Source organism: Strongylocentrotus purpuratus, unplaced genomic scaffold (genome assembly GCF_000002235.5).
Source record: "Strongylocentrotus purpuratus isolate Spur 01 unplaced genomic scaffold, Spur_5.0 spur5_scaffold_18, whole genome shotgun sequence".
In the NCBI taxonomy this organism is placed as follows: Eukaryota; Metazoa; Echinodermata; class Echinoidea; order Camarodonta; family Strongylocentrotidae; genus Strongylocentrotus; species Strongylocentrotus purpuratus.
Genome location: NW_022145603.1, coordinates 4,643,493 through 4,667,982, shown reverse-complemented (window position 1 = coordinate 4,667,982; position 24,490 = coordinate 4,643,493). Strand labels below are relative to the sequence as shown.

Here is a 24,490-nt window from a genome sequence, read left to right as displayed (position 1 = left end):
GTTCATTCTTCACACTCTATATCACAATTGCATAATAAATAGGAATCAATATGTGGTCATCACAGGTGCTACTTTCTCAACAACTTCCAGTATTGACTGACAGATAAACTTGAGTTCTGGTAAATATAGAAAATAAATTCTCACAGAATCCAACAAAACCTACTAGTGCGGTATGGTATGTAATCCTGTAGGATTGGCCCAAAATGATGGGGTTCAAATTTTCAGACCCCTCCTTCATTTCCTGGGGGGTCCATATTGGGCCCCAAAATGGCATATGTAATGCGCAATAGGGAAATTTGGTGTCTTCAGGAAAATTTTCCGAAAGAGCATCAAAAATAATGTACAAATGTCGAAAACCAATTGAATATGTTAAGTATTGGCTGAGATATGACCATCTGAATAAATAAGTTTCCTATACTCATACTCGTAGGAACTCAGTGTTATTTGCTCTGGCTCCTAATTGTTATGAACCAGAGCAAATAAGACTGAGTTCCTATAGGAAACTTATCTATTCAGATGGTCATATCTCAGCCAATACTTAACATATTCAATTGGTTTTAGACATTTGGACATTATTTTTTAAAAATAGATTTTTAATGACGTCACACTTCACCACTCTATAGCCTTAGGCGTCACCAATTGAAATGTGAGAACATAACAATGACAATGGGATGTACAATTGAGTAAAGAAAATGCCTTTGAGTTGATCATTCCAAAAATAATTGCAATTGTGTAGCGTGTATGAAAGCATAGATATCAAGTGTTTCAGCATGTGCACACAGGCGTGGAACAAAACAAAAGAAGACTTCTAGTACTTGAAGGGCATAATCTTATTGCTGAGGCAAGACATAAATAGTAATACAGCCAAACCTGCTTTACTGCTTTATAAAGACCACATTTTTTGTTTCCCTTAAAAATGGTTTCTCATTGAAACATGTTATAAAGGAACCTGTCTATACAGACCAACTGTCTACAGAGACCACATTTTTGTTTCCCTTGGGCAGTCACTAAAGACAGGTTTGACTGTATTTATGTTTCATACTCTTCCATCATTAGTAGGCTAAATAATAAGACTGTCAATCAAATATGTCAGATTACACCTTACACATTTTCTAAGCTACCTCAATAACAAAAGCTTGAATAGAAATGATCTCAATCACACCATTACTTTTACATATATAAATGTATACAGTAGGTAATGCAATGACTATGGCAATAGCATGGCAGTTCATTCAAAATCACAAGAGTTGCAAAATAGGTACACTTACATTATCCCTTACTTGCTCCAGCAACATTTCCTCCTGGCTTTATTTAGTCAAAGACACATTTAGGGCTTGGGCTGTGATTGGGTTTTAGGATAGATTTAGAGTTAAAGAGGGTGTAAACCGACGAATACAGGGGAACGCCATCTATGTCTCCTTTTGGACAACTGGATGTAAAAGAATGGCCTTGATTAACGGTAGTCAGCCACTTAATCTCTACATGGTCAGTGTTCGCGAAACAGCCCAAAGTTCTCCTCACACTTCGGTTTCATGTACATGTATGTTGCACGCACGTGATTGCTGCGGTCACGCCCGTAGTCGTTTTATACCCGATTGGCCCGAGTCAGGCCACGGGAAAGACACAGTCTCGTCAGTTTACACCCCCATTTAAGTAGCTTCTCAGAAGATACTGACCACTGTACATTGATAGATAAGTGCTTTGTCCACACACCATTTCTGCAATGGCAATCCTTGTAGTTACTCTCCTCACCTACATGTACCATCCCAGTATAGCTTCCTGAGTGAGCTGCTAAATCAATTACTCCCTCAAGTATCAAGAAATTGTTACTAGAGCAATAGAGCATAAATGTACATGTTCTATAATCATAAATGCCTCTCAGAATCCACTGTGTTTACAGGAAGCAATTATTCCAAATATTTCAATGTACATTGAAACCACTAGGGGGAAAAAGTCTGGACGAGCTGGTATCATAGTAATTCTCAGTTTCTTGATTTGCTGTATCACTATAAAAGTCCTCAAGTCACTGTTTGGATCCAACATCATCCTTCACTGGTAACATCTCATCACTTGAAGGGGCATTTAGCCGGGCCATGAAGGTACAGTTCCACTTCTCGGTTCCTTGCTCTTCCATTCATCTATCAGTTCTCAAAGTAATTGCACTTTTGATCCAAATCCCTTGAACTATTCCACTTTTAATACCTCAACTCACTTCATAGGGTATCTGAATTGGCCACTGCCATCAGTTATCCTTCTCAGTTTCTTGGTCCACTGTTCAGATATCACTTTCCCAAAGTCATTGTTTGATACTTACTCGTTACTCCCTCAACAAACCTCCAGGATTAGCTCACACCACCAGCAACAGAGAGGGTGGATACACCAGTGATATCAGGGGGGAATTTTCACAAAACTTATCATCAGTGACAAATGATAGTTTTTGTTATAAGCTACTGATATCCTTGCTTCTGATTGGTTATCAGCAAATTTGTCACTGATTTTTGTCATTTGTCGTTGAAAAAAGGCTTTGTGAAACAGGTCCCTGGTGGCAATCCTGTGACTGGGGCATCGTACCTCAGCTCTCAGTCACTGCTCTAATCAACGTCCCTCCTAGCTGATCAGATAGACAGCATGTTCTCCTCGGTAACGGTGGCAGTGATGGCAGTTTCTTTGTGTGATGAGGACGATGAGGATGATGATGGTGAGGATGATGATGGTGGTGATGAGGATGACGGTAATGAGGATGATGAGGATGATGATGATGATGAGGATGATGATGGTTATGAGGATGATGATGATAATAATAGTAATTATGATATGATGAGGAGGAGGAGGAGGCAGAGGATAATGACGTCATGATGAAACTGATGGCGATAATGATTTCATCTCAGCTCTTAGTCACTGTATTCATCAACATCCCTTTGGAGACTGGCCACAAAGGCATCAAACTCGGATTCATTTTCCTTGAACTGCGCTAGCCTTTCTGGAAGCTTACTCTGTAAGAACAATCAGGAATATTTAAAAAGAAGGTTGAGTTCTAAGGAGAAGTGGACAATACTTTTTGAGAGTTATCCCTGTTATTATGCAAGTGTGGAAGAACATCAGTAAAAAATGTTCCCTTCAAAGCATTGCTCTCCAAATTCTAAATGAGACAAGTAACAATTAAAAAATTAGGCCTGATTTTTATGCCACATGTTTGTGTAGTCCCTTATACATGTTTATGTGTACAGTACTTGTTAATTTACCAAGACTGGGCCAGATTTCTTGACTCCAGAACCTTGCAGTACACACCAATACTTAAATGCTACATGATCAACTTTTCCTAATCAAATTCAAACTGTCTCTTTCACGATGCAATCCTATGACCAGAACTCAACTTTATCTTTAAACATAAGATCAGGACATAACACGGTATAGATCAAAGTTGAGCCATTAACTTCAACAAGCAAACTGCATGGTTTAAAGAGATTGAATGAACTCCCCATCAGAGGTTGACTTACCAGCTCCATGTCTCCACCATAAATCTAAAGCTGTAAGAGATATAGACCAATATACTTTTTTTTTAAGAAAAAAAGAAAAAAGTAAGAAAGAAAGAAAGACAGTGAAAGAAAGAAAAAAAGACGGGAAGAAAGAAAAAAAAAGAAGGAAAGAAAGAAAGATGAAAAGAAAAACAGAAAGACATATATATAAAGATAGAAAGACAGGAAGAAAGAATTTCATTTTTACCAGTGTTTCTCCTAGAGTGGGTTGGTGGTCAAAGAGTTCTAGAGGCGGAGCTTGTTGAAACTGACAGCAGAAAGCTACTAGGTCACTGCTAGTGTCTTGCTTGGCAAAAGCGGGGTTCTACAATGAAAAACAACGAAAAGGTATATATGCAAATAAATTTGCATTCAAATAATGTTACTTATGTTCTAATTGTTATGTAGAACATGGTAATAAGAGCTGAACTAAATAACAAAAATGGGGATACAATGTATGTAAGTAATCAACTGATTTGTGTGCTATTTGTTAAAACTTATTTTGAATGATTTATGAAACTACGTCGGGAGCAAATGTTGGAATGCAGCCTCATAACCACACAAACCAATGAGTGCGCCATTTTTGTGGCTTTAACAGAAAACTACATGATATTAAGTTGTTGTTTTTGCACCATAATCCCTAAGCTAAGCACATGTCATAAAATGAATGCGGATCTTGATTTTGCAGCTCACTGATGTCTATCTGATAAGACAAGAAATGAATATGACATATATATGACATGTACGACGCAGCTATCCTCAAAACAGCAAACACTGGCAATTAGAAAATTGGTGGCTTACTTCAGTCTGCCAATTCACATCTGAGGAAGATGTCTGAAATCTAGACATCAAGACTGTTACAGGTGAATATTCATTTTGGATGTGATACAGGAACGTTGTCACCAAGAAATGAATATAAATCAATCCCTTTTTCCCCCACCCAAAAAATATTTTTCGATACTCAGTCACCTGAAGAAAAATTGGTGGAATATATGCATAGCATTGCACATGTCTGCAGATAATCATCCTTTTTTGGGAACTAGAAGGGCATGAAATCTGTTCCATTGATATGAGTTAATGCTGTTCTGGCTCTCGACTGATGATAACTTAAGAACCTACCGAACGTCAGCCAAATTATCAAAATATCTTAATATGATAACCGAGACAATCTCTTTCTTCAAAAGATATTCACGTTCTTGTCAGAACTATAACCATAAAAGAATTATAGAGGTTCTTTTAAGAAATAACACATCTCTCATTCCTTATAAGTTTTCCTGGCTCATCTACCTCACCATGCAAACCTATTGAAATATGTTAAATGGGTACCCGGTAGAATGTGAGTTTGCTCAGCATTGAAAGTGTCTGTAAAATGATGCCTGGCTGGAATGCTCCCCAGGGAGTGGAGAATGTGATACTTTGTGTGCTGGCAAGCCTGAACCCGATGACCGGGCTAATAATATATCTGTAAAGCACTTGGAGACATTGTTGGTGTATTAAGCGCTATATAAAAGCGGAATATTATTATTATTATTATAAAGAACATTGAGATCTTACCAGATCAACCATGACAAAGTCATCACTATCAGACGGCAAGCTTGATTTGTTAGAGTGCTGTGATAGATCCAAGCCTGTCCAGTCTGGTTGGTCTGCACCCTCTTGAGCACTCGGTTGCTATTTAATCAAAGGAGAACAAAAATTATTGCGTGATTGTAAATCCAAGAAAGATTGTAGAGCACATAAAGAATTGGTTTTCATAAACTAAATGAAAATTTCATTTACATCATCATCCTTTTTTTAAAAATAAATTTTTAAAATAATTATTATTATTATTGTCATTATTACTATTATAATTACCATCATCATCGTCATCATCACCATCATCATCATCATCATTAATATTATTATCATCATTATTATTATCACTATTCATATCACTAGTAGGTCTATACTAGTAGTAGTAGCAGCAGAAGTAGTATTTTCATAATTATTATTGTTGTTGTTGTTGTTTGAATAACTAAACATTACCAATCGGATAGCATACAAACACACTCACATCTTCATTCCCTGTCACGATGAATTTATCGGCCATGCTACCCCCAACCTCTTGAAGCAAGGAGCCGAAAGGGATGTCATCAGAGATGAGACTTTCCTGAACATAAGACAATACAAAACATGCATGTGATGATTGTTAAATGTTATGTTGAAATTTAATTATTTTGTCTGCATTTATATATCTATATACATGTAAAGCACCTATAAATGTCAGAAGGCAAATTTTATGTATTTTTTACATGACAATAAATTATCTTGAATCTTGAATGCAAAACAACATCTTGATAGCAGAAATTGAGAAAGAAATGAGCTTCAATTTTGTTGGGTTTTAAGCCTGCCAAATCTAAAATGATTATTTCTGCCTGGCTATACTGCTTTTCGAGTTATTCATCAGTGATGATTAGATGGCGCTGTTTCTTTTCCTCTGGCTCGAATATTGATTCAGTGGGTACCACAGCTTCCGTTCATTTGATGGTGAGGGCAATAATTTAGGTGTCGACCATGAACAGGGGGCAAGTATTTTATTAATAATAGAGGTTAACTGTACAGTGCTAAACTATACTTTTCCTTCTCTTCCTCTCCAAAAGAGAGAGAAAGCGAATAACAACAAAATAAACTTGGGCGTTTACCCCTATATACATGTATTATACAAATAATGAATGGTTATGAGTTCAATAGTGCGAATATTTTCATGAGTTGAAAGATTAACGTTAATTCTATTCAACGAGGCGTCTATTCAACGAGGCGTCAGCCGAGTTGAATAGAATTAACGTTAATCTTTCAACGAATGAAAATATACGCACCATTGAACGAATGAAAAACATTCATTATTTGTTTTATACAACATCGAAGAAGATCTAATAGAACGTTAATCAACAAATTATGCTTTACTCCTTATATCAAAGATAAATTAAAGTTGGAGTCAAGCCTTCTCGATTACATTCAGATTGCCTTCGCGTCAGATACATGCAGGGATACGCACGCGCACGGCTGAGAGGTACGCAGTCTGCATATAACCAAAAATGCATGGCGCATATAACCAAAAATGCACGACCGACAATCCTCCAATCAAATGACAAGGATCCACGTAGGTGTTGTATAAAATTCTATAATGATTGGTATCTATCTGTGGCTTTTATGAAAGCCAACATAGTTTGCAGATGATCTGCAAACTATGTTTGCAGATTCTTTAATTTCTTTAATCTCTGATCAGGAGATAATTTTGCATCTTTTATCAGTCGCCACCCTTTGTGAATGTTCATGGCTCCCCTATCAGACTCGTCCCAAAAACCTACCCGTGGCGAGCTTTGCCTTATTGAACATCTTTCGGCACCTCACGGTTCCTCGGTCAATCAATTCATTAATTCAGATCATGTGCCATATACTTGGTTAGATGAGGCTGTTATTCTTGTTTTTACAATAGGACGTGAGGCACTAATGGGGAAGGCGGATTTCAAATCTGCGTTTCAATTGCAGTTAGAAAGTACAAGTCAAACTCACCGAGCCTGCTACATTCTTTGGACTTGCAAAGGGTCCAAGCCTCCCCGGTAAGTCAAAGCCACCTGGTGTAGATGAACTGTAGAAAGAGAAGGACATACACAAACAAATAAAAAGGGGGTTAGAATGCAGGCATAAGACTGAGAAAATCTAGAAAAAGAGGAACCCTGTGCAGGGGGTTCTGGGAGCAACACTCTTTGGCAAATAGGAACTCAAATTGTGAGCTCAGGGGGGGGGGGGGGGGGGGGGGTCATAAAAATGTGCGTAAAGTTACGAATAACTTTACAAATGATTTGAATATGAAGAGCCAAATGGGATGCCTAAAGTTTTCCTGATATTTTAACAAAGTGTGACTGTATTTCCCATAATCTCAATTAAATTGTAGCCAAATATACATTTTGTATTAAAGTGTTTTTATTTATAATGATGAGGTTAATCATCAGCATATTTCAACTTATTTGCAATTAAAAGGATTTGAGCATCCCATTCAGCTCTTCATATTCAATTCATTCGTAAAATCATGCGTAACTTTACACACAGCTTTATGAAACACCCCCCCATGACTTTTGCCTCAAATTTGATAAACATATTGATTTAAAACAACTTCTCACACAAAAATATTTTAAATATTTAAATATTTCTTGCATACATGTATCATTTGATATTTTCTTCAGAAATATTAGAAATTTAATTTTGGATCTCTTTGAAGTACAGAATGCATGGAAGAGGTCCTTAAATAGTACATCACTGAGTTGCCACATTTGATCTAATACTAATGGATTGATTACGTTACCTAGGTGGTTTGGTCAGTCTGTCTTCTGATGCACCCCTCCCCCTGACAGGGCTAGGCGTGGCCTGATCTCCTCTGGATGGGAAGGCATAGTTATCAGGAGGAGAGGTCGAGAAGGAGCCGACAATGTAATCCTGTGAACTATCAAGGGTTGTGTTGGAGTCTTCAATACTACAAAAGAAGAAAGATAGTGAATAGAAAATAACAGTGAATTAGCCCTCAAATGCCTAAAAGAGCCCCCGAAAATCAGAAAAGAGCTCCTGTAAATTTGCATAGAGTATAATGCAAAAAATTTGTTAGAATGTTATTTTCATGCAGGCAAGCTTGAAAAGTAGCCCCCGAAAAATAAATATATTTTTTTTCTCTGGAAATTAATGCCTGATAAATGACTTCAAAGAAGATCACCGTAATCATCATCACTACAAGCAAGAACTAATGCCAATACTACTGCAGCCAAGAGTAATCTCAATTGAAATGATTTTGTATTACCATCATCACAATCATCTTCACACCCATTATCATCATCATCATCATCATCATCATCATCATCACCACCACCATCACCACCACCACCACCACCACCACCACCACCATCATCATCATCATCATCATCATCATCACCACCACCACCACCACCACCACCACCACCACCACCACCACCACCACCACCACCATCATCATCACCACCACCACCACCACCACCACCACCACCATCACCACCACCACCACCACCACCACCACCACCACCACCACCACCACCACCACCACCACCACCACCACCACCATCACCACCACCACCACCACCACCACCACCACCACCACCACCATCATCATCATCATCATCATCATCATCATGGTCATACACCACTACCACCACTACCATCACCACCATCATCACTTTCACTTACATCACCATCACAACCAGCATTACTATAACCTCAGAGAAATTCAATTAGAAGTGATTTTTTATCTCACCCGATACTTGGTTTGGTTCCTACGGGCAAACCAGGTCCTGGACCTTTATGAGATGGACTGGTACTATAATGATCCTCCTTCAGGGGGACAGGTGCTCTCACCCTCGAGATGTGTCTGCAATTCAAGGAAATCTTGGTCTTACTATGGTCTTTGAAGGGGAAGTCCTCACTCAAATCAAATTTGTAATTTATGTTCTAACCCTGTCAAATTGATATGTCATTTGGTTACAGAGATATTAAAGATATTGCAAAATTCACAAAATGGTGACTAGATGACATCACATTATGAATATAACCTTGACATTTTGTGTGTGTCTTGTATTTAATAGGGTCTACCATTGCGCCAACTCTGAAAGAAAATGCAATCGCCATTCTTGAGATATCTGTTCCACAGACAAATGTACAGATATAAAGAAAAAAAATGTTAACATATATAAGAAGTGATATGTACAATTTATTAGTTCATACGGTGAATTGCCATTGAGTATACAACCAGTCCATCTACTAACCAATTAGTCTATTCCTGTATAGTCTATATGAGGATGGTTATCATTAATGACTAAATGATTATTACATCATATAGATAGTAGAGAAATCAAGCATTGGACAAACTGGGAATTAGACCAACGAGAAATTAGACTAAATGAGCGATAGCCCAAGACTTATTGGAGATTAGACCAAATAACTTTTAACCTAAACGATCACTAAACCAAATGATAAGTAGACAAAATGATTATGAGACCATGTGGATAATAGACAGGCTTTGTGTAGACCATATGGGAATAGACCAATCAGGTATTACACGAACTGGTTGTAGACCAAACTTATACCACCTAAATCTAATGACTATTTTCTCACCTGGATGTTGATATAGTAAGTTTTGTCCTGTAAGCAACGTTTAGTATGACGGTACCGACAGGAGTGGGGACGCTACCAACTTGCACTGAGCTGAAGTCTTCACATGGAAAACAAATAGACAAAGAAATTTTGTTTTATTTTTAATTTTTTTTTTTGTTTCACTATGGTTATTTCTTCAGAGTGTCTGTAGAACACAAACAAAATATATATTGTAACGAAATTTGATTACAAGTGTTTAATTCAGACTGCTCTCGTTCAGTTCTCGCTCAATATCTCTCTCACTCGAGCTCATGCGTGTATGCAATATAAATTCAACAGAAGAAATGGAGTATTCGTGAGTTTCAGTTCCATTCGATGTTTATTACTTCAAATAATGACCACTTGGTATACAGTCAGGTTCAGTGAATTACGAAAACGGCAGAAAGGAGTACGAGGAGAAGTCTCAAGAAGTCCGTCAGAAGTCTCTCGATTTTAGAATCCCTGGCTTTATATAGGGAGCTGTTTTGTAGCAGCAAGGACACAACCCGACCTCGAGCTAAAGGGCAGAGTCTGTCCTCAAACTGAGGACAAAGTCTGGCCTCCGCTCGGGGTCAGTCGGAGGCCGCACGCGACTGAGTATCTGTCCTTGCCGTTACGTAAGACGAGGACAGATTCTCTAGACGAGCGTGGCCCTGGGCTTACGCAATCGAACTGCAAGAATTACTCGAGGACGAAAAACAACGTCGTAAATCTACCGAAGGACAAGTTTGACTTGCACAGCAAGCAATAATATTATAGCGAAATAATAATGAACTGAGCACATGATACAGACATATCTAAATTCGTAACAATATACATACATATACACATCAAATCAAGTTAAATAGAGGGACAATGATACAAATATACTGCATTTATACAGATTTTAAAAAATGAGAACAATGTTACTAAATGGAATAATAAAGTAAACAGCTTAATTAATGTAAAATTGGGAAAACTGTATTACCTAAACATCCAAATTTCATTAGGATTATTCTATTCAATGAGATAGTTGAGTATTTGTCATGTAATAGGGTATATATTGCTATGTTCATCATCTGTTTGGAGCTAGAAGGGCAGCTTTTAATTCATATTATCCAACACAAGAGTTAATGCACTTCTATACATGAATGATGCAGAGCTGCCAACCTTGTGCAAACAGAAAAAGGAACCATAATGGCAAAAAATCATAAATCTTCACAAATCTCTATTTAATTTTTCTATTGAAGTCTATCTATCTATCTCAGTATCTTCTCCCAGTTCGGAGGTTGATTGCAACATCTCTCCATTTCACTCTATCTTCTGCCATTCTGGTGCACTCTTGAAATTTTAGTCCACTCCAGTTCTTGATATTCTCTTCCCGGTTGATTCTGGGTCTCCTTCTAGGTCTACTCCCTTCCACTCTTCCATCCAATACATCCTAGAGGCTTTGGTGCCTTTTAATGTGACCAAAGTATTTGATTTTTCTCTCCTTAACTAATCCTACTAGTGCAATTTGTTTACGCCCTGCCATGTGCAATATCTCTTTGTTGATTTTCATTTGTTTCCAGGATATTTTCATCATTCTTCTGTAGATCCATTGAAGTAGTGATCAACATTTTAGGGCACTTGGTTGACGTGCGGAATGGGCCAAAAAACGAAAATAGAAAAAGTACTACTGTAATTTTCAGGAAAAAAACAGATTAATTCCAGGAAAAACGCAATGGTTGGCAGCTCTGTTGATGCCCTCTGCGCTTACCTTCTCCAAGCAAAGAGAGCTTGGTCTCTCCAAAGAAGACCCTTGACAGTATCCTGTAGTCTCCTGTACCCTGTCTTCTAGCTATCCTGTATGCTGGTGTCACTCTGGACACACAGATGAGAGACTTGAGCAGGAGACCCATACGGTTATACACCGTGTAGTGGACCTTGGTGTTAGGGTCAACGGTATCGTTAACAGCCAGGCTCCACGACTCCAGAACCATCTTATCTCCCTGCAGGAAATAATTGAGGACAAAGAATCAGAAATAATTTCATGTTTACACCGGAAAATAGATATCTTGCCTACGCTACTGTGATCTAAATATACAGTTAACAAGTAAATTATTCATACCCAGATTTGCCAAACTGAAGAACAGAAAATCAGTAAGCACAAGGCTCAAAATCAGTAATTTCCTATGCGGCGATGTGAGTCTTAACAAAATGGCATGCCAACACTGCGCGGATGAAATTCTTGGTGATTTTACTCACACAAAGTTGCTAAATATTGATTTTCAGGTAATCACAAGACATCAGTTTTCCATGAAATTTGTTTCCGTCTTTCGCAGCGAGTGTTGGATGGCCGCCATACTGCACAGCACTCGCTTCGATATATCATATTTCACCAAAATACAAAAGATTGTAAGGGTATGAATAATTTAGTTCTTAACTGCATATGCTCTGAAAACACTTTATATGTTTTTTTTTTATTTTATCACAGCTACAGGGTTGAGGGTAGGTATGGAGTTGGGTCCAGGGAAGACTTTAATAATGAGATTTTACAGTGTGTGTTCATATAATTTGTGCTGCAGAGCATAACTATGTACACACACACATTAAAGACCATCAATACTACTGGGCCAGAAGGGATTAGACCACACAGCAAGGTCACTGACAGGTGGCTATCTCATTAACTCAGCTCTCAACTAACATACGAAAAAGAGGATCACGGGGGACCAACAGGCACCGATTGTGGAAGTTTTCTATATAGGGGGAGCAAGTAGCCAGGGCTTTAAAGTTTTGAGATACAATGACACCTGTCTATAAAGACCCCTCAAGGGAAACATGAATAGTGGTCTATATATGCAGGTGGTCTTTCTGTACAGGCTCCTGGCTTTAGCACAAGTTTCAATGAGAAACCATATTCAAGGGGGGGGGGGGGAATGGTCTTTCTATACAGAGGTAGTCAGAAGAATTGTCCCACTTTTTAAAAGTTGTATTGTCTGAAGTATGAATATTCAATCATGGGTTTCATGATATGTCTTGATAAAGTTATCCTCCCAGTACAATCTCTGCATGCATGACTGAACATCAGACAATCTTTACAAGACTGCCAGATCTCACTTGCGCCAAGTTACTGGGTGAGGGACATTTTTAAAAGTGGGACATTTTTTCTGACTCACTCTGTACAGGTGGTTGCTAAAGAAGTTTGACTGTACAATGGAGCTTACCTCTGCTGTTTCCAGAGTGATCTCTACATTGAGAGGGTAGCCCGCCCTCGGTATGTCCGTCATGAGAAGTTTCTTGGCATGTGACTTGACTGTGGCCTTCTCCGGAATGGCAAGATTGAACTGAAATTGGAAAAAAATAGTGACATAAATACAACAGTTCTGGCTTTAGAATGCTCTCCTATAGGGTATATGCTACATACAGATTTGATTTGATTCTTCATTGAATCACTATCTGGATCCCAAGGAAACCGCATTTTGTTGAAAGGGAATTCCACTACATATCAGTAGAATTCTCTTTTTTTAAAATGGGGACAACAAGTTATGCATAGGAATTCTGAGAATATTATAAATGAAATCTCTAGGAAGTTAAACATATAGCGTCTCTTCAAAGCCAGAACGATATAACTCATTTAGTTTTACACAAGTAACGTCATTCCGGCTCCAAACACTAAACAGACGATATAATTTTAAATGAAGATTTACAAGTACTACATATCACAATATGAGGTTTATCAATCATGATACAAAACATTTTGCTTGCCCCAGCTCAGCGCAACTATCCTTATGGATACGTGCTGGGGAGTGAATAGCAGAGAGACGCTGAAATCCTTCATATCAGTTTTCAAGGTCTGTTTTGGGGGAGTGATTATGTATAAGATATATTACTTACCCAGTCTGTACCATCGGTATTAGATTTAGATCTTGTATTTGTTTTCTCTCCTGTCCTTGATTGTACAATCACCTGTATTGCCTGAAAAATTTACAAAGATAGGATAATCCAATTCAATGTATCTGCTTGCCTAGTACATTGTATGGAAACCAAGTTGCTACAGTATAGAAGTGCACTATATAATTACCTAAAATTACAAATTATTTTTTTTTTTTTTAAATTGTGTACAAATAGATTGTTATAAAATCATCCAAAATAACAATGCATTCTGTGAGCTAATACATGTAGATGAGAAGTTTGAAGAAAAGAAAGAAAGACTGCACACACAGAACCCAAGTCGGAGTAGGGTTTCATGTGAGCCCTGTTTCATGTGGGCGCATTGTACAGATGCAATGAGTAGTCTACTCACATGACGCTTTAATACTAATTGAGAGTGTATTAAAACTTTCAATATACTCTTTTCAAAAGAAATATTTCAAGATCCTATTTTGAATATAGTAGTAGCATTATGAAACTACTAACATACAAAACAAAATATTTGTTGGTAATTGGTACACTTTAAGTCTATGGAAATGGGATTCTATTGCTAATCAGCACATGATAGTGCACATGCTCCACTCCCTGGGGAGTACCGATAATAAACTCACCTTCAAAGCAAGAAACTTGGTGAATTTCCTGAGATCTCTCTCTTCTTTCTCTGTGATTCCATGAGACGGCTGCTGTCCATCCATCGCTCGCCCCATCATCCCTGATCATGTAAGTAGTGATGATTGCCAATGTTCAGTACTTTCAATCTCCACACTGCTCTGTTGATCACCTTGATTCTTTTTTTCTTCTGAGAGATAAAGCAAGAAGGAAAAAGAGAGAAATAAAAATACAACCCACCATCGATATAGTATTGTGCAGCGGTTTGCCATGAAACCTGTGAAAAAGTGTCTATACTAATATCAACATTATCCGAAAAAATACTCCAAAAATAACAAGAAAGTTGACACGAAACAGGTAATAAACATAACGACCTTTAACTCATGATCTTTATTTGGACATTTAATGAATATTTACTTCATTTTGGGTATGTTTTAGTAGGGTATCTCAAATCCGGAGTTACGGGTCAAATTTTGGATAGGTTTTTGAACAAGCGCCGAGTACAGGAGGGAGTTTTCGGCCGGTGGCAGTTTTCGGCCGGTCTGTTGGATGCATGGTAAAATCCCATTAAAATACATTGCATAATACTGGCACATGCACATCACATATCCAGGGCTGTCAACCCTCTCGCATTTGGAGGGAGTCTCACGCCACCACGCTCATTCTCCCGCCGGCCCACCAGCACATAGCGATAGCGGGAGCTCAGAGACTCCCGCCACAACGCTCTTCCTCCCGTTCTCCCGGTTTATGAAAAACCCTCCCGCCAAACGTGAAGTCTAAAATGAAAAGTTTAAAACACCCCTCTTGCAAAACTTGCCACTGCTATCATCCGAATTGGTACGCTGGTTCGTCTGAAGAAAAAATCCCTCCAAATGAAAGCTCCCCAATTATGCAAAGTTGACAGCCTTGCAAATACAATCTGCATATCATTATCACACACATAGACTAACTGTTAGATCTAAAAGTTAGAACTCTAAAGTTAGCCTAGACAATAACCAACATGCCAGAGAGCTCGAGAGTGCAGACTCACTGGAGAACCACATTTGCAATTTGCAACTCACCGGTTTAATGGCCTTCCTTAGGCTATGGTACAACATGCACAACTAGAATTGGCAAAATGGTCGTCACTTATCGTGTTTTGTCAGAACTTCTAGTTCATTGCAATGGAGCTTGCGTGTACACATTATCATCTTCTGATCATGTTATGTTATTGTTTACAGTCGAGCCGAGTCGAGTCGAGTACGAATCGAGTCGAGTAGTGTACTCACACGTCATTCCAGCGTAGCAGCACGGCCGACCGTTTATTCGAGCCATGAACCGAGCCAACTCGGCCCAATCAATGTTCTTTTTGCCTTTTTAAAAACTCTTATGATTATTTATCTGGTTCTGTTTTAAAAAGTGTCGGATCCAGACACATTTGCTGTAGGTTTTAGAGAAAGTCTTGAGTAAACTAGACCAAACACTGTGACAATTAGATGGGTGTGCATTTATTTCACAACTTCACCCTATCCTTCAAGAATTTGGGCTTGAATATATGTATTGAGAAAAGTTATTATGCGTTACTCAACAATGTCTGTCTACTCTTTTTTTTCCCTCCTCCTCCACCTTCTTCTTTTAATTCTTTACTTCTCCTTCTCCATCTTCTTCTCTTGCTTTTCCTCCTCCTTCTTTTATCCTCCTCATTTTCTACTTCTTTTTTCTTCTTCTCCTTTTCTCCTCTTAATCCTTTCTCCTCCTGGGGGTGAGTGAGGCTCCTCCCTCCTCCTCTGTCACCTCCTTCTCTTTCATATTCTTCCAATCTCTCTCTCTCATCTTTTTCCTTCTTCTTCCTCTTCCTCTTTATCTTCTCCTTGCCCTCCCTCTCCTTTTTTCCCTTCTTAACAGTTTTTTGTTTTCCGAGATTTTTCAGCTTTGTACCCACCCCTTCCATCGATCATTCTCCACGAGACTACAACATCACTTACATAGACTACCATTAGATTCACAAATAACACACAAATGGTAAACAAATAATTATGAAAGCTTTATTTCTATCTTATATACAAATAATAACAAAATGCATATATGCATAAAACCTAAAAAATTGAGCCCTGTTTGATGGTATACCCAGCACATGTTGCTTGCTCATTTCTTGTCATTTTTATCATTTAATTGAAATCAATGTGAAATGCCCATAATTCAGCCACAAATAGATTTGCAAATGTGTATAGCTCATTGCAAGGGCGTAGCCAGGATTTTCTAAGGGGGGGGGGGGGAGTGTTTTTTTGCAAATCAGCCAGCCAGTGAATAAGGGGGGGGGGGAGGGGGGTATGTAGAACCGAGATAAACAGCCAGCCAGTGAATAAGGGGGGGGGGGGGTAAGGAGCACTTTTTGTTAACACCAACATCCCTGTTTGCCAGGGGGGGGGGGGGGGGTGTTTGAACACCCAAAACATCAATGGTTCATGGACACTTCAATCAAATATGACTTCAATGCATTATTACATCTTCAGAGTAAGTAGAACCGAGATAAACAGAATAAATCTTTCTAAAGGACTTTTAACCTTTGCAGACAAAGTGTATATCTTATATTCCCATTATACTATCTTCAATAAGTCACTTGCCATTCATGTATAGTCTATGCAAAAATGAGGGTTCTCTAGAATTGACTGACAGATTTACATGTATTTAGAAATACCATGACAATGTATGATGGAGTGTCCGAAGTTCATGCACAAAAATTAGGAGTCATATTTGATCCATGAATTCTCATATTGTACACAAATATATATATATATATATATATATAAAAAGAGAGAGAGAGATAGATCAAAAACAATCAAATGGACAGTGAAATATCTAGACTACAAATGGGTGCTACTAGAACATTTATCTTCACAGAATTCTGTAGATATCGCGATCTCAAAGTTAGATGTCAGATCAGAATGGCTATAACTGAATAAAAGGACTTAAAAACAACAAGTCCAGAGTCTACAGCTGATTTTTTTTTTAATTGGGTAATTAATATTATTTGCATGAATTGGAAGGCAGTTGGTATCACTTTTACTCACAATCTAGATGACATCTTCTTTAAAAGTGAAGATTTCAAGACCCTTGTCGCTATGTTTATATTTTATTCAGGACAGACGTAAAAGACTGCAAAAGTTGCTGAACTTTTGTTGATACATGTATTTATATACTTTCTCATCCAATTTCAAAGGTAATGTTGTTACTTTGTAATTTTAGGTCCCTCTTTCCATTGGTAGTATCAAATTTTGGAAATCTTACCAAATTTGTTTGAGGTATGGAACTGAGTTTGAACTTAGGTTACGTGCAAACTATGGTCGCATCATAAGGCCAGGTTCATATGTAGTTATTGTCCATTTAACAATGGACATTTGTGGTATTTACATGGTATATGGATACACATATAAACACATGCATTCGTACAAAAAGACAAATTCAATAAAATCATTTTGAGTTGACAGAATACAAAAACAAAAACAATCAAACATAGATAGTCATTCTTCAAAAATGGTATATACATGTATGTAGACAAAGTGAGGTGGAAAGACCATAAGTTTTTACAGGTATCAATAATATATTGTAAATTATAATTGTTATTAGTTTACAACAATTATGATATATCAATATATGTTTGATACCTGTAAAAACTATAACATATTAATAGATAAATATTTATCTGTACATATTTACAATTGCAGGCAATAAATGCATGGTAATAGCTAAGACGTTTTTTTGTACAACAGCTCAAATATCACACCTTATACATTTTCATCAAATACACTGGATTCACCTAATGTAGTACTTTCATCCCTGACCAGGTGTGTTTACATATATACAAGGCATGTTTATACACAGACTCTACAACGTTTCTCTATTGCATAAATACATATCTTGTAATAGATTTTCAAGTTTTGTTCACACTTCACAAGCATGTTTTACCCCAACATTCCATGCAATGTTCCTCCATCTCATATCTTTTTTTTTAATTGCTAGATTCCAGACTTCATTCACTCACAGCAAGCTACTTCGACCATGCAGTATTCCTCAATCTACTTTGGAGGTGTCCTGGTACAGTGGTTCATCCATGTGACTCTCAATCAAAGGGTTGAGGGCTCAAATCCCAGCCCAGTTTATTCAGCATCGGAAGAGTCTGTAAAATACTGCCTACCGGTAGCTGGAATGCTCCCCAAGGAGTGGAGAATAAGCATAAATTGTGTGTGGACAAGCCTGAATCCGATGATCCGGGTGATGATATATCCAATCTGTAAAATGCTTAGAGACGTAAAATACCACTATATAAACCTGGATTATATTTTCTAGCGGAATAGTTCCAATTATGTTACATTTCCAGGGTATGTTCACACAAGTTCTACATGTGATGTTTCTTGCAACGTTCCTCAGTCTCAAAGAGTCCCAGATTCAGCAATGTTCCACTAGTGCATATGGCACAGACAATGAAGATCTTGATACATCCCTAGGATTTGTTCACAAGCATGGTGCTATACTTTGGCATGAGACCAATCTTGCTAATACGATATACTTCAATGTTACCCAGCATGCTCCTGTACAATTGTAGACGATACTAGGGTTTGTTCTCACATTGGGCTACACTTTGCCATGCAGTGGTTTAATGCGTGCAAACTTTGAGAGTCCAAGGCGAATAGGAACACCTGAAGAGGCCAGCTTGACACCACCCAAAGGATTGTTTCCTGATGCTGCACGTATGACAGAAAAAGAAGAATTAAAATCATCATCAACATGTCTCACATATCTCGTAACTTCAAAGAAATTTAGGTAGATTGGTCACAAAGGGCAAAGTATGATTCCCTTCCTCACAAATAGAAAGATGGCTGATTTTTACTTAGTATTTGGCTTAGATAAATACTTAGCCAATTTTGGTATTCAATTCAAAATTTTGGCTAAGTATTTTACCCTAAATCTAAGACAGCTCCCTGGCAAGCGTATGGTTTTCTTACACAGTATCATAACATGCGCAGAATTATATTAGCGCGCATTTATTGCGACGCGTTGATTGGGCATTACTTTTGATTGACTGTGTGATGTCACAATGCTTATCAGTAAAGTATTTTACTTAGATTTTGTCTCAGGTAAGTAAAAGTCTAAAATGAGATATGAATACGAGATAAGTAAACTTCTTAGCTTAGCCATTTACTTAGTAAATTTCTTACTTATTCTAAGTATTGAATTGAATACCGGCCCAGGGCAGGACTATAAAATGAATTATTTGAATGCATCATTTATTATCTCACCTGCTGAGGGACTAGGTGCAGGTCTCTTCAAGGCTACCGTCCTGGGTGACGTCAGGGCAACATTACATTTGCTCTTGGGCGTCGACGATACCAGAGGCTTTGAGGGAGGGGCGGACCTCTTCAATGACCCTCCTCTGACGGTACTAGGGGTATGTTTGGCAGGTGCAGAGGCAGTGGTAGGGGTGCGTTTAGCAGGCGCAGGGGTCTTCTTGACTGGTGGTGACTTCTGAACCTTTGACTTCCGTGCGGGTGATTTCTTCACCGGTGATTCCTTGACCGGTGACTTTTGAACCGTTGGCTTACGCGCGGGTGATTCCTTCACCGGTGATTCTTTAAGTGGCGAACCCTTGACTGGCGAACTCTGGACAGGTGGTGATGTCATAGACTCTGGTTCTTCATAAAGGAAGTCAGGCGTTGGTAACTCCTCTGAATCAGCTTCTAAAGAGAAATCCAGACATATAAGGTGAGTTGGATCATTCAGTAATATCTGCGGGTTGAACCAAAGACCATGACTACCAATCCAACTCAGACGGATGACTGAAGCTTTCATTGCGTTGATATGCCCCTCCCGATTCATTGATGCAGGCTAGGTTAATAAATTAGGGAAAAACTCTGTCCCTTAGAGGAAAGAAAGTCACCACCTTTGCATGTTCTACACCCACTACACTTTGTATACCTGCCAACCTTTCATTTAAATTAGGAATCTCTCAAGGCAAAATTAGGAGTTGTCTATTTATTAAAATTAATCTGAAATTAATCTGATTCTGAATTTTAAATACACAGAATATTACAGAAAAAGAGAGGAAGCTAGGGTTTAGTAGTACCTGTTGGCTGTAGTGGAGCTGAATGTACAACTGCATTGACTTCCTTAGCTCTCCTCTTGGGGGCGCTATTCATCTCATCGTTTGTATCTTGACTGGATTCATGTTTGGACATCTCTAGAGCTAACTCTAGCTCTCGATCAAACATTCGGTCTTCTACTGGCTTTCTATAAAGGGGAAAAAAACAAAATAAAGATGATGATTTAAAGTTAAACACAAAATCTCTACCCAATGGAAAAAGGAAGCAAGTAAAAACGTGTTATAATCAACCGATAAAAGTGGCATTCCATCTAATATTTACTCTTACCACATTGGTAATTGCCCGTTAATCAGGAAGAGGTAAGAAAAATAAGGCAAGGAAAACGAAAAAGATTTCTTGATTTCTTGCCTAATGGGGGTACAAAATTTATTTGAACAAATTTCATCTTTGTTTTATGGTGTAAATAGATATTTAGGATAAATATGAAAAGGGGGTCTAACAAAAGAACTAACCTGTCTTTTCTTTTCCCTCTGGGCGTTTCTTTAAATTCATCATAATCATCATCCATATCACTGGAACTTCTCTTCTTCTTCGTCTTCTTTGTTCTCGCCTTCTCTTCTTTGAGTTTCTTGGCTGGTGGTGGGGTCGGCCCGGTGAAATCCCCTGGTAACATGAACAGTGAATAAGAAGTGAAAAGTCAAGAGAAGCTAAAAGATAAACTTGAGTTCTGGTAATTTAAAAAAAAATGAATTCTCACAGAATCAAACAAAACTTAGACTGAATGACAAATACCGTAAATGTCATTTGCCAAACAATTTTGGTAGAAAATGTATACTGGCTAAGTAATGAGCATAGAAAGATAAGAAAATCAAGGTAAGTAGTCCGACACCATTTGTGTAGTCCCATATACATCTTGCTGTGTACAGTGCTTGTTACTTTACCAAGACTGGGCCAAATTTATTATGGTTTTGATGACTCCAGAACCTTGCAGTACACACCAATACTTACATGCTACATGATCAACTTTTTCTGATCCATATTCCACACCTTTTCTTTCACAATTAATGCAATCGCATGACCAGAACTCAACCTTATCTTTAAAGGGAAGTTTCATTCAAACCTACATTTATTTAAACATTTTTAAAAAATGTCTGTAAATCTTCATGTTTTTCCCATGTCATATGTGAAAGAGCATAGAAACACCTACTGAATTTAAACTTTTGAAAAGCCAATCTTTTCTAAATGCAGCATTAAGGAGAGCATTTTTAAAAATTGGCCAGATGTCCTTCATGATGTATTCATCCTAAAAAAATATATTGCCTGCGAGGTGCCTTGTCCGTTTCAGGTATTGACAATCAAGGCTTTCCATCAACTTCTATCTCTGGCTCTTTGTAATGTGATGTTACTTCTATTACCAGTCAGTGCCGTCTCCCTCTGTTTCTCTTTCCCTCAATTTGACCTGTCAGTATCCTGATTTTTGCACCTGCTCTACTCATAATAAATATTCCAAACAAATTGAAATTATCTTTTCCTTCTGAGGTTAACGTTAACAAATGTACCGTATATTGAGTGCAAAAAAATTGTAAAGTAATACAAAATAACCTTTCACCAAAAGACACCAATATATATTTAAAACACCAATCATCCAAAAACCACTGCCAGACTCACTTAAATCCTTTCTCCTAAATCTCCAACATAATATTAGCAGAGCCTTAAATATCAATACAAATGTCCCAGAAGATGTCCAGTGCAGGTCTGTCTGTCTTTTATTGTAGGTTGCTTTGCAGAGCATCATACTGAACATTTTTAAGTAAAGTATATTCAAATTAAATGCATCACGAACCAATAGCAAAATAGGATTTAGGAGTATGACAGAATATTCAAAAGGAAACGGAAAAGAGAACCAATGATAAGTAAGAAGCGGAAATACCTAATGCATTCACACAAGACCATGAATAGAGAATGAGAAGAGAACAAAGGAACATATCAGGTGAGATGGAAGACTTGGTATGTAGAGGAGATGAATGGAGGAAGGGTTGAGTAATTGAAGTAATTATGTAAGTGCTAAGCAAATGATGTGACATGAATATGTATAGAGAAGAGACTAGAGAAACAAATAGTAATTGAAATAAATACAAGTATTGGAAAAGTCTAATTTCAACTCTTACACATGTATCTGATTTACATCAGTTTATCATTTATTTTTTGTATAAAATGTTATCAAGGCACATCGTACATGTCGCAGAGATTAGTATGGTTCTCCTGCAATATGATTTTCAACAATGATGACTTTTGTATCCCAAGAGTGTCTTCTCATACCAGGGAATAATTTTCCTCAAATTTTTTGATTAGCAATTTCAGCCGATGGATAAATATTTCAAATGAAATTCTGTACATTTCTATGGAAGAAAACTGCTACACAAAAGATATTTTGTATAGCAGTCATGCAAAAATGCATAGCAAATTGCGATGCGATACCAGGAAAATTATTCCCTGCATACCATTTAAATCTTCTCCAGACCTACCTTACATTGAATCATTTTAAATCAACTTACCATCATCACTGTCCCCTCCTCCACTATAAGTAGAATAATCCACTTCTTTCCTGGCTCTAGACATAAAAAAGCGTAGTAATTTTTAAAATGTTATCATTCTTCAGTCTCCAGTTTACAAATGGGCAAGTATTCATAAAGGCAAACTAAATAATAAATTACACCTGCTTTATTTCATTTTAATAGAGTCTATGGACGCTCGTAATTTGAATATTTTGTCACCTTTTACTTTTTTTTGTAACACTTTGTGCTATTCTGCAATCGCAGCCAGTATCAACACTGATCAAAGGTTCTTTGTTGGCAAATATGCTATTGAGTATTGATCATTGACATTTGCTTACATAAGAAAATATAAATCAAGTTTCATTTAATTTCAAATTCAAATGTTTCCATTTTTCTTTATATCTTTATGAGGGACCCCCTAAAAGTTCACTAATTCACCACTCATGAGATAAAACAAGTATTCATTGACTGACAAAGACATCACATGATCACTTACGTGTAGACTCTAGTCTAGGTCTAAACCTTTTATTAATCAATTCAATTCTTGACTGATTTCAAACTCAAAGTCAAAGTGCTTTTGTACGAGAAGGAAGAGTACCGACACGCGAACTCCAAAGCCAGTACGCAATGCCAATGACAATGCATTGCATACTGCAAGAGAAAGTTAAACTATTAACTTAACTTCATAAGTTAAAGAGAGTTACGGTAAACCTGGCCCGGTAAACTTTTAAAAGAGCGCAAACATTGCATTTGCAATGTTTGTCGAGGGCCGGAATTCCTGGAAAGAAAGGGTGATAACGACGGGTTCACAAAAGCATTTTAGGTTTTATTTACCTGCCTCTTCGTGCAGGAGTATGGGTGCCAATTAAGGCTAGGTGATATCAATATCATATTTCATATTTTCATCAAGTTTAAGGCGTTAAGCTTTGTTATGCTACTTACCATACTTTGCTAGGTTTAATGGCCGACAAGTATTGCTACGTGTGGGACTGTGGTTAGTTTTCTTACCTGGATGATCTGCGACTGTCGGCCATTTCAGCGATAATTCCTCCTGAAATCCTATCTCATTCACGGAAATTCTACAGAAGTTTAAACTGGAATAGCTTCTGTTGTAATGTAAAGGTTTACTATGACCTTTGTAGTCGAAATATCCAAGTTATTTTACGATGTTATCGAATCTTGTTGAATTCCCCGCGTAACGGATGGTATCTGAAAACATCAAATATAAACGGAAATAATCTTGGTTTACACTATCTAGTCTAAGGTTTACACAGAGCACGGGCACGATTTCGATGCCGCGCCGCCGAACAGTGAACTTTCCAGAGAAATTTTAATTACAAGCAAGAAGTAAAATAGTTTTTAAAAGTTTATTAAAAAAGGCAAGGTAAGCCTATGGAAATTAATAGTAGCACCCGTCTGTAAAATTAATGATGCCAGGTCATAGACAATAGCAGTTGAATGAACATACAAATTGCAAAGATTGAAACAAGAGCCATGAGTGCTTACATTAAAAAAAAGGAATGTTTTGTTTTGTGTGGTTTTGACTAGATGAACTTGAACTTAATTCGAACTTGTGGTTCTTTTTTTCTTTCTTTTTTGTTTTTGCTTTTGTTTCGTTAATTTGTTAGTTTTTTAATTTATGCCGATATTTTAG

The 24,490-nt window shown here is 37.6% G+C and overlaps 2 protein-coding genes across 3 annotated transcripts; both read right to left on the bottom strand.

Moving 5' to 3' along the window:
• Positions 1 to 2,825: 2,825 nt before the first annotated feature.
• Positions 2,826 to 15,298, bottom strand: LOC576968 (autophagy-related protein 13). Its single transcript, XM_030989081.1, has 13 exons — positions 15,266 to 15,298; positions 14,207 to 14,394; positions 13,560 to 13,640; positions 12,890 to 13,009; positions 11,443 to 11,674; positions 9,687 to 9,783; positions 8,830 to 8,943; positions 7,858 to 8,025; positions 7,068 to 7,143; positions 5,569 to 5,664; positions 5,070 to 5,186; positions 3,724 to 3,840; positions 2,826 to 2,993 (listed from the first exon to the last, which is right to left on the bottom strand). Exons 2-13 carry the CDS (start codon positions 14,303 to 14,305, stop codon positions 2,892 to 2,894), a joined length of 1,419 nt encoding a protein of 472 aa, XP_030844941.1. The 5' UTR covers positions 14,306 to 14,394; positions 15,266 to 15,298; the 3' UTR covers positions 2,826 to 2,891.
• Positions 15,299 to 17,862: 2,564 nt separating this feature from the next.
• Positions 17,863 to 24,055, bottom strand: LOC100892851 (vegetative cell wall protein gp1). 2 transcript variants are annotated; one of them, XM_011677634.2, is made up of 6 exons: positions 23,845 to 24,055; positions 22,837 to 22,892; positions 20,794 to 20,944; positions 20,305 to 20,468; positions 19,481 to 19,918; positions 17,863 to 18,925 (listed from the first exon to the last, which is right to left on the bottom strand). In XM_011677634.2, the coding sequence occupies exons 1-6, from the start codon at positions 23,868 to 23,870 to the stop codon at positions 18,816 to 18,818; spliced, it is 945 nt and encodes a 314-aa protein (XP_011675936.2). In that variant the 5' UTR covers positions 23,871 to 24,055; the 3' UTR covers positions 17,863 to 18,815. The 2 variants fall into 2 exon arrangements, with proteins under 2 accessions (XP_011675936.2, XP_030844940.1); XM_030989080.1 differs by having other exon boundaries at positions 19,481 to 19,915.
• Positions 24,056 to 24,490: the final 435 nt, after the last annotated feature.